The 8,166-nt window shown below is 44.3% G+C and overlaps 1 protein-coding gene across 1 annotated transcript; it reads left to right on the forward strand.

Annotated features, from left to right (window-relative positions):
• Window positions 1–1,452: 1,452 nt before the first annotated feature.
• Window positions 1,453–5,249, forward strand: galr1a (galanin receptor 1a; the record flags this gene model as incomplete). Its single annotated transcript, XM_079259242.1, has 3 exons — window positions 1,453–2,094; window positions 2,326–2,391; window positions 4,857–5,249. 3 exons carry the CDS (start codon window positions 1,453–1,455, stop codon window positions 5,247–5,249), a joined length of 1,101 nt encoding a protein of 366 aa, XP_079115368.1.
• Between the last annotated feature and the right edge of the window lie 2,917 nt (window positions 5,250–8,166).

An 8,166-nucleotide genomic window follows, 5' to 3' on the forward strand; every position in this document is an offset into this window, starting at 1 on the left:
TCTCTTTTTGTCGGTTTCAAGGTGATAAAGGAACATTTTAAGATCTAATTTCCAGCCCTGTTTGTTTCTTTAGTCAGAAAGTACAAATGGATTTCCACCCACCAGCTCTACCTGTCCACCAGCGTCTACCTGTCCACCAGTTCTACCTGTCCACCAGCGTCTACCTGTCCACCAGTTCTACCTGTCCACCAGCTCTACCTGTCCACCAGCTCTACCTGTCCACCAGTTCTACCTGTCCACCAGCTCTACCTGTCCACCAGCGTCTACCTATCCACCAGTTCTACCTGTCCACCAGCGTCTACCTGTCCACCAGCTCTACCTGTCCACCAGCGTCTACCTGTCCACCAGCTCTACCTGTCCACCAGCGTCTACCTGTCCACCAGTTCTACCTGTCCACCAGCGTCTACCTGTCCACAAGCTCTACCTGTCCACCAGCTCTACCTGTCCACCAGCTCTACCTGTCCACCAGCGTCTACCTGTCCACCAGCGTCTACCTGTCCACCAGTTCTACCTGTCCACCAGTTCTACCTGTCCACCAGCGTCTACCTGTCCACCAGCTCTACCTGTCCACCAGCTCTACCTGTCCACCAGCGTCTACCTGTCCACCAGCTCTACCTGTCCACCAGCGTCTACCTGTCCACCAGTTCTACCTGTCCACCAGCTCTACCTGTCCACCAGCTCTACCTGTCCACCAGCGTCTACCTGTCCACCAGCTCTACCTGTCCACCAGCTCTACCTGAACATGTAAGCAGCCAATCACATGGCAGCATGTAGACTGGTGAAGACAGGAGGAAGAAAGGAAATTTATGTTCTGGGTTTGAGTGTTGTATTAATGATTAATTATGCAGCTCTGTTGAACTGGCATCTGGGAGGATTTCTGGAGGGAACTGGGAGTAAACCAGTTCATTCCACCCTGGAAGCTGGTTTGGTGCGGAGAGATTTGGCACAGAGACTTTTATGCAACCAGAAGATATTTGCAGCTTGTTGCACAAATAAGTTCCAGTTTTCACAACATTTCCTTCCTGTTAAAAGGGAGTTTTTTCCTTCCCACTGTCGCCGTCTGCTTGCTCAGGATGGGAGATTGAGTTGGACCTCCAACTCAATCTGTTGGTTTCCTTATATAGGCTGTTATGAATTGGCTTTCATGATGTTTTCTTCAGATGGCATTGCCGTGATTTGACGCTGTATAAATAAAGTTGAATTGAATTGAATTTCCATGTTTCATAACACGGTGGGAAGGACCAGCATTTAGCTGGAACTGGTGTTTTTCTGGATCTGATCAAACAGATCCGGGTCCTGCAGCGTCTGCAGGTGGGGGGGCATTGGTGGCCGCGCGCACCGCGGTGACGTTGCCTGAGAAGGCAGAGGCAGCTTGAGCTCCATCCAGAGGAAATCCATCCTCCACCTGCGCCTCGCGGAGCTCGTCCTCCATCATGTGAGCAGCTGGGAACGATGGAGCAACAGGTGGAGAACCGAAGCCAGCAGCTCCCCGCCAACACGGCCAGACTCGTCCTGGGGGTGGGCCTGGATAACTTCATCTCTCTTCTCGTCTTCGGACTGGTTTTCCTCCTGGGGGTGCTGGGGAACAGCCTGGTGATCACGGTGCTGGCGCGCAGCAAAGCGGGACAAGCGAGGAGCACCACCAACATCTTCATCCTGAACCTGAGCGTGGCGGACCTGTCCTACCTGCTCTTCTGCGTCCCCTTCCAGTCCACCATCTACATGCTGCCCACCTGGGTGCTGGGAGCCTTCATCTGCAAGTTCATCCACTACTTCTTCACCGTCTCCATGCTGGTCAGCATCTTCACCCTGTCCGCCATGTCCGTGGACCGCTACGTGGCCATCGTCCACGCCAGGAAAGCGTCCTCCATCCGCGTGGGGAGGCACGCGACGCTCGGTGTGCTGCTGATCTGGATGGTGTCCGTGGGCATGGCGGCGCCGGTGGCGCACTACCAGAACATCGTGGAGCGGGACGACAACAGCACGTTCTGCTGGGAGGTCTGGCCGGACCACCACAGGAAGGTCTACGTGATGTGCACCTTCGTGTTTGGTTACCTGCTGCCTCTCGCGCTCATCTCGGTTTGCTACGCAAAGGTGTGTGCGCGCGAGCCGGAGCGGCATGGCCGCGCGTAAAGGCGCGTCGTTCCTGGAAGATTTCTCTCTGTTTTATTCCTGTTTTAACAGAGGATAAAAACCTGAATTGTGTTTAAGTTTAGCTGAATCCAGAAAGATTTCTGCAGCGTTTTAATCCTTTACAGCTGAAGTTTGAAATGATAAAAAAAAAAAAAAAAAAAAAAAACACTTATTGGGTTTTCATGGTTGCAGGTTTTAAACCATCTCCACAAAAAGCTGAAGAATGTCTCCAAAAAGTCTGAGTTGTCCAAAAAGAAGGTTGGTGGAAACATTTCTTCACTGATTCCTGAGAAGTTGAGCAGACCCGTGCTAAAGTCTGGGATCCAAATCAGAGCTTTTTTCTTGTCTGTAAAATAAATAACAGTCATATAATCATGACAGGGGCGGACATAGAGGGGGCCCAGAATGGTGCTGACCACCTCTGAAACACACCTAAGGTGGTCAACAGGTCACTAGAGGACTAAAGTTTCCATCTAGACCTGCATGGCTCACCAGCATTACCAGCATTACCAGTATCACCAGTATAAAGTAAAATTTCAAGGAGTTTCCTAATTATTTATCATTTAAAAATGTGTCTGCACATTTCTAGAAGATATTTTGTCCCTGTACAGGTACAACTACTTATGTTATGTATAGCTGTTAACCTGATATTAGCTACATAGCAGTGCTAATCTCGTTCTACGCTAGCACTAGGTTAGCTTTAGGCTAATGTGGGGAAATCGTGTCATATTTAGTTTTTAATGAGTGGATTTAGGGACGAAACATCAACCCAGTTATTGAAAATTTTTACATTGGAGCTGATAATAAATGATAAAAATCACTAAAGTATTGAGATAGAGTTTCCAAAGAAAGAAGTGTTTATTATTAAAGATTAGCTTAGCATTGACTAAGCTAGCACCAGGAGGGTAGCAACGCTGCTTGTTAGTTTCAAAATAGCAATGAAAATGTGAATAAATATGTCCTGTAACCTGTCTGAACTGGAGAGGAAGATATGGAAATTAAAAGGAGATATTCCTGACTTTTTAGTAAAGCAAAAGGACAAAGATCAGAGCCGGTCCCAATGTGGAGCTAGCAGCACCAGGATCCAGTCTGCCTCCACCACCAGACTGTAAACCAGAACTGATCCCCTTTCTGCCACATTAGGATCCACATTCTGCACCCAAATCAACAAATCTCTCTCCCTGGAGCTTTTTTCACATGTTGCAGATATTTCCACGTAGATTATTAAAGTAAATATGTTTATTTTATGCCCAACGTGACCATGGTTATTACAGCAGTGTGAAGGCTTTTACATGCCGGGACCGATGCAAATAAACAACACATGCGTTGAAATGTCAACGTTTTTGTCCAGGCACGCCGAGTTCGACGAAAACTGTGAATAAATGATGAAGATTCTAAAACAATCTACCGAGGTGCAAAAACCAAACTGGATTCCACATCATGTGATGTCCCGATGCTGCAAAGGGAAAGAAATAAAGAGTCACTGGGTTCATCCTCTTCTAGAGAAGAGAGAACGTGTTTAGTCCAGGATCTGAAGCTGGACCGCTACAGGACGGACTTTATGAGGATCTGCTTCAGCGCTAGCTTGAAGAAGCAGAGGAAGATAATACGTTCAGCCATGGTTGCCATGGTGACACAAAGTGTGACTGAAGCAACAACGTACGACCGGCTCTAGTGATGCTGTCAACACACCTTCTTGGTCTTTTCTGTCAGATACAAATATTAAGAAAAATCCACTTCAGTTTGACAGAATAAAACAGAATTTGGTCACGGATTGGTTCGATAAAATAAATATAACACTAACATTTTATAATAACTACACACCATGAAGCATTGGTTAAGCATTAACAAATACTGAATTAATCATTTCCACATCGTATTTCTGACAGTAAAACTCTTTTCTATCTGGTTTATGAGAACAGCTGTAGATGTTTTACTCATTATTGATAAGCACATTAGTTATTTAATCATTTATAAAGCAAGTTTCTGACACCGATACTCATCAGTAGATACTTTATAAACACATTTATGAATGTTGTACTCTTTATTAATAATCTCATGTACTATATATTATATTTTCATATTGTATAATATGAATTCAGCATTTTTAAAATCTAGTTTTACATAATTTACCAACCAGTTATGACTTATTTTTATGTATACTTGTACTTACAGGGTACAGGTGTGTTCTAGTGGTTAGTAAATATCTTAAAAAATATTCTATACAAACTCACATATTGTCTTATAAGCAGTTATTAAAATAGATATTTATTATTGTAGGTAGTTACAAAGCACTTACTACTTAAATATTAAGATTATGTTGTGAGCTCAACTTAAGGGTGTATTATCTCTGCTTTATAAAGTATTTACAAATGAGATTTAAAGGTTGGCGACACCTAAAGACTCAGTGTCTGTTAGTGGAACAAAGTAAAGACAGCAGGATCAAACATGTATTAATATTTATTTCTACTTCTCAGGATGAAGAACACGACTCAGTAAATACTTGCCAGCACCAGTAACAGACCAGAAGGTTCAAGTACTAAATATAGAAAGTACAAATAAAATCCTTGAAGTAAAAGAATATATCATTCTCGGCATGACAAATAATGAATAAATATGAGCGACTCCTGAAGGAACACCTCCTGGTGCCTGGGGGTGCCCAAACTTTTACACAGCGCTGTTTTATTGAACCGTTGCATCAAACCTTGTTTGTCCTTCTCCAGACCGCTCAGACCGTCCTGGTGGTGGTGGTGGTCTTCTGTCTGTCCTGGCTGCCCCACCACATCGTCCACCTGTGGGTGGAGTTCGGCTCCTTCCCGCTCAACCAGGCCTCCTTCGTGTTCCGGATGGTGGCTCACTGCCTGGCCTACAGCAACTCCTCCGTCAACCCCATCATCTACGCCTTCCTGTCCGAGAACTTCAGGAACTCCTACAAGCAGGCGTTCTGGTGCCGGGCGCCCGGCGAGTGTCCCCTGAACGAAACCAGAGACCAGCGCAGCAGGATGGAGGCGGCGCCCTCCACCAACATCCAGAACGACCAGAACGACCCAGAAAGGCCTCGACTGTCAGATCAGCAAGATGCTCTGATGCCTCATTTATCACCTGCTGTTTCCTGAGGTGACGCTTTACTGGTCGGGACGAGGCGGCGCCAAGTCCCACATTTACACTTTTATTTCATTGCAAAAGTCATGTCTTGTCTTACTTTGTTTAATATCCACACGGACAAATAAGTTGTTTTCTCCACGACAGAAAAACCCGAAAACGCTTCTGAAATAACATGAAACTAAATAAAACGGAATTTGACTGTAAATGGACTCAAGAAAGTCAGTTTTTATCAATATTTTGGATTTGTTCAAATAAATCTGAGACCACGGTCCTCAGCCGGAATAGGGCGGATTGTCCTCTCCAGGTCGGGAGGTGGCTCGGGCATCTGGATAGGATGCCTCCTGGACCTCCCTGGTGAGGTCTTCTAGACATGTCCCTCTGGGAGGAGACCCCGGGGAAGACCCAGGACACGCTGGAGGGATTATATCTCTTAAACTGCTGCCCCCCCCCCCCAGACCCAACGGCAGATAAGCGGTAGAAGATGGATGGATGACTTTACTAATTCCTAGGATGACTTAGAACTATATTACTCATTACTAAGTTAACTTTACTCATGATGTAGGATTACTTTACTCATTCCCAGGATTACTTCTGGGAGTAGATAACGTTTGGATTTACCACTGTGTTCCAGGTGAATTTCCTCCACCTGTCTCACGTTTCGTGATTCTTCTTCTGGCGTTAAACACTTTTTCTGCAAACAGGAGGCAGAGGATTGAGCCTCGTGGTGAAGAGCAAAGAATGGACAGAATTTCGGTTTCATCTTCCAGCAGCAGAACCATCTGGAATGTTGGAGCGGCTCAGAGAGAAAACTTTCGCTGTGAGATAAATGATCCACATGTGGAACGGAGCGCCTGCAGTCAGACGGAGATGCAGCTCTGGTCGGTTCAAGCCGAAGGAAACCTGACCTTATCTCCATGCCGACAGGGGAAGATCTGCAGCTTCATGTCTGATCATCTCACAGTTCTTTTTTAGTTCATTAAAATCCTTCAATGTCCATAATTTCTGTCCAGTTTCCACTTCCTGTTGTCGACTGTCGCTTTGTTTAGAAAACCAACAGATGTGTTGAAGGTTTTTGTTGCTATGAAGATAAAAAAACAAAGAGTCTGAAAGACCAGGCTCATCAGGATAAAATGTTGTGTTTGCAGCTTTTTTCTCTTGTTGGATGTTTGCATCAGGTAGAGGTCTCCGGCATCTGTGTTTTCCTCGTTCCAGATGACACACCTGCTTTCCTTCCACTCGGGACTTGTTATGAATAATGACAGTTTCCTCTTTAATGCATCTCGGTGAAACGTTTTCATCAAGTTTTCTTCATTTAACCAAACAGATGAAAAGTTGTTTTTAAAAAAAGAGCAGAAAATGCTGTAAAAGTTCAACATAAAAGTAATAAATCAGATAATGTAACAGCAGGGGCCTTAAAATGCAACAAATTATGCGCAAATGTTAAAATTTCCTTATAAAGCATCAGTTTATCAGGATACAGAGGAGGGTCAACATGCAGGAGGAAGAAGCAAAATGATTCTATTCTATTCTATTCTATTCTATTCTATTCTATTCTATTTACAACAATGTTGTCCCAGGACAGTTTACATCCACATCATTTCAAGACAGTTCATACATATCCTATAATAGAAACCAACTGATTGCATCAAGTCATGACTTGGATCCAATCCTCCATCCTGAGCTGCACGAGGCGACAGTGGGAAGGAAAAAACTCCCCTTTAACAGGAAGAAAACGTCCGGCAGAACCCGGCTCAGGGAGGGCAGCCGTCCGCCTCAACTGGTTGGGATGGAGAGGACAGGAAAGACAGATCAACATGTACAACTGCACTTATTCAGGAAGACCTGCGGAAAAAAGGAGAAATGTGTTAATAATGGCAATAGTGTCATTTATTTATACATGAAGATATAGGCACAAGGTACTACTTAGTACATCAGATGACATCTCCATCACTACATAACTAATGGATGGCTAGACTACCTCTAACTATAAGAGCATCACCTGGACAGTTGGGTCCCTGACAGGAAGACTCCAACTCAGGAGATGTTCATCTCCAGACCATAATATTCAATAAAAAAAGGTCTTAAGCTTGATCTGAAAGGTAGAGAGGGAGTCTGCCAGCATAAATATTTGTAAATATGGATGGAAACCTCACGTCTCCATGGAAACCTCACGTCTCCATGGAAACGCCACGTCTCCATGGAAACATCACATCTGCATGGAAACATCACGTCTGCATGGAAACATCACGTCTCCATGGAAATGTCACGTCTCCATGGAAACGTCACGTCTCCATGTAAACCTCACGTCTGCATGGAAACATCACGTCTGCAGGTTGACTGGGATCAACAGGATTCCGCTTCTGCATGAAGTTTTACATAAAATAAAACAGGAGGCGCAAAAATGGCAAAAATGAACTTGGAGATTAAAATGTTTATTGATAAAGAATCCTTTCTGTGGAATCAGCTTCTAGTTTTCACTCAGGAATCAAACATCCTCTCTGCTGTTTAGATGAAACTTCAGACTTTCCTTCGATAAATGTGGCAGGGATGCTTGGGGAGCCTCAGTTATCCACGTAGTTCTGCTCTTATCAGATTAGACTCAAATTAAGCTGAAAGGAATTATTTAAGGAGTAAAAACTTCCATAAATGTACAAGTTTTCTTATTTGTGCTTAATTAATTTGTAAATGCTTCTTGGTTAAGGTGAAAAAGTTGAAAACAAGTTAAATAAACAACAATGGAAGCAGACTTTGTATGAAGGATTCTCTGTATGTCGGGTTCTGGTGAGCCTCTAACCTGGAAGACAACCTGAACCCGTTTCAGTGTTTAGATTTCTGATTTCTCTTGTGATTTGGTTTAATTTTCTGCATCCGTTTGGTTTGGTTTGGAGGGTGGCTGGATCATCTGAGGACACCCAGTTGGTCAGAATC

Source organism: Telmatherina bonti, assembly GCF_933228915.1.
Source record: "Telmatherina bonti genome assembly, chromosome: 19".
Classification (NCBI taxonomy): domain Eukaryota; kingdom Metazoa; phylum Chordata; class Actinopteri; order Atheriniformes; family Telmatherinidae; genus Telmatherina; species Telmatherina bonti.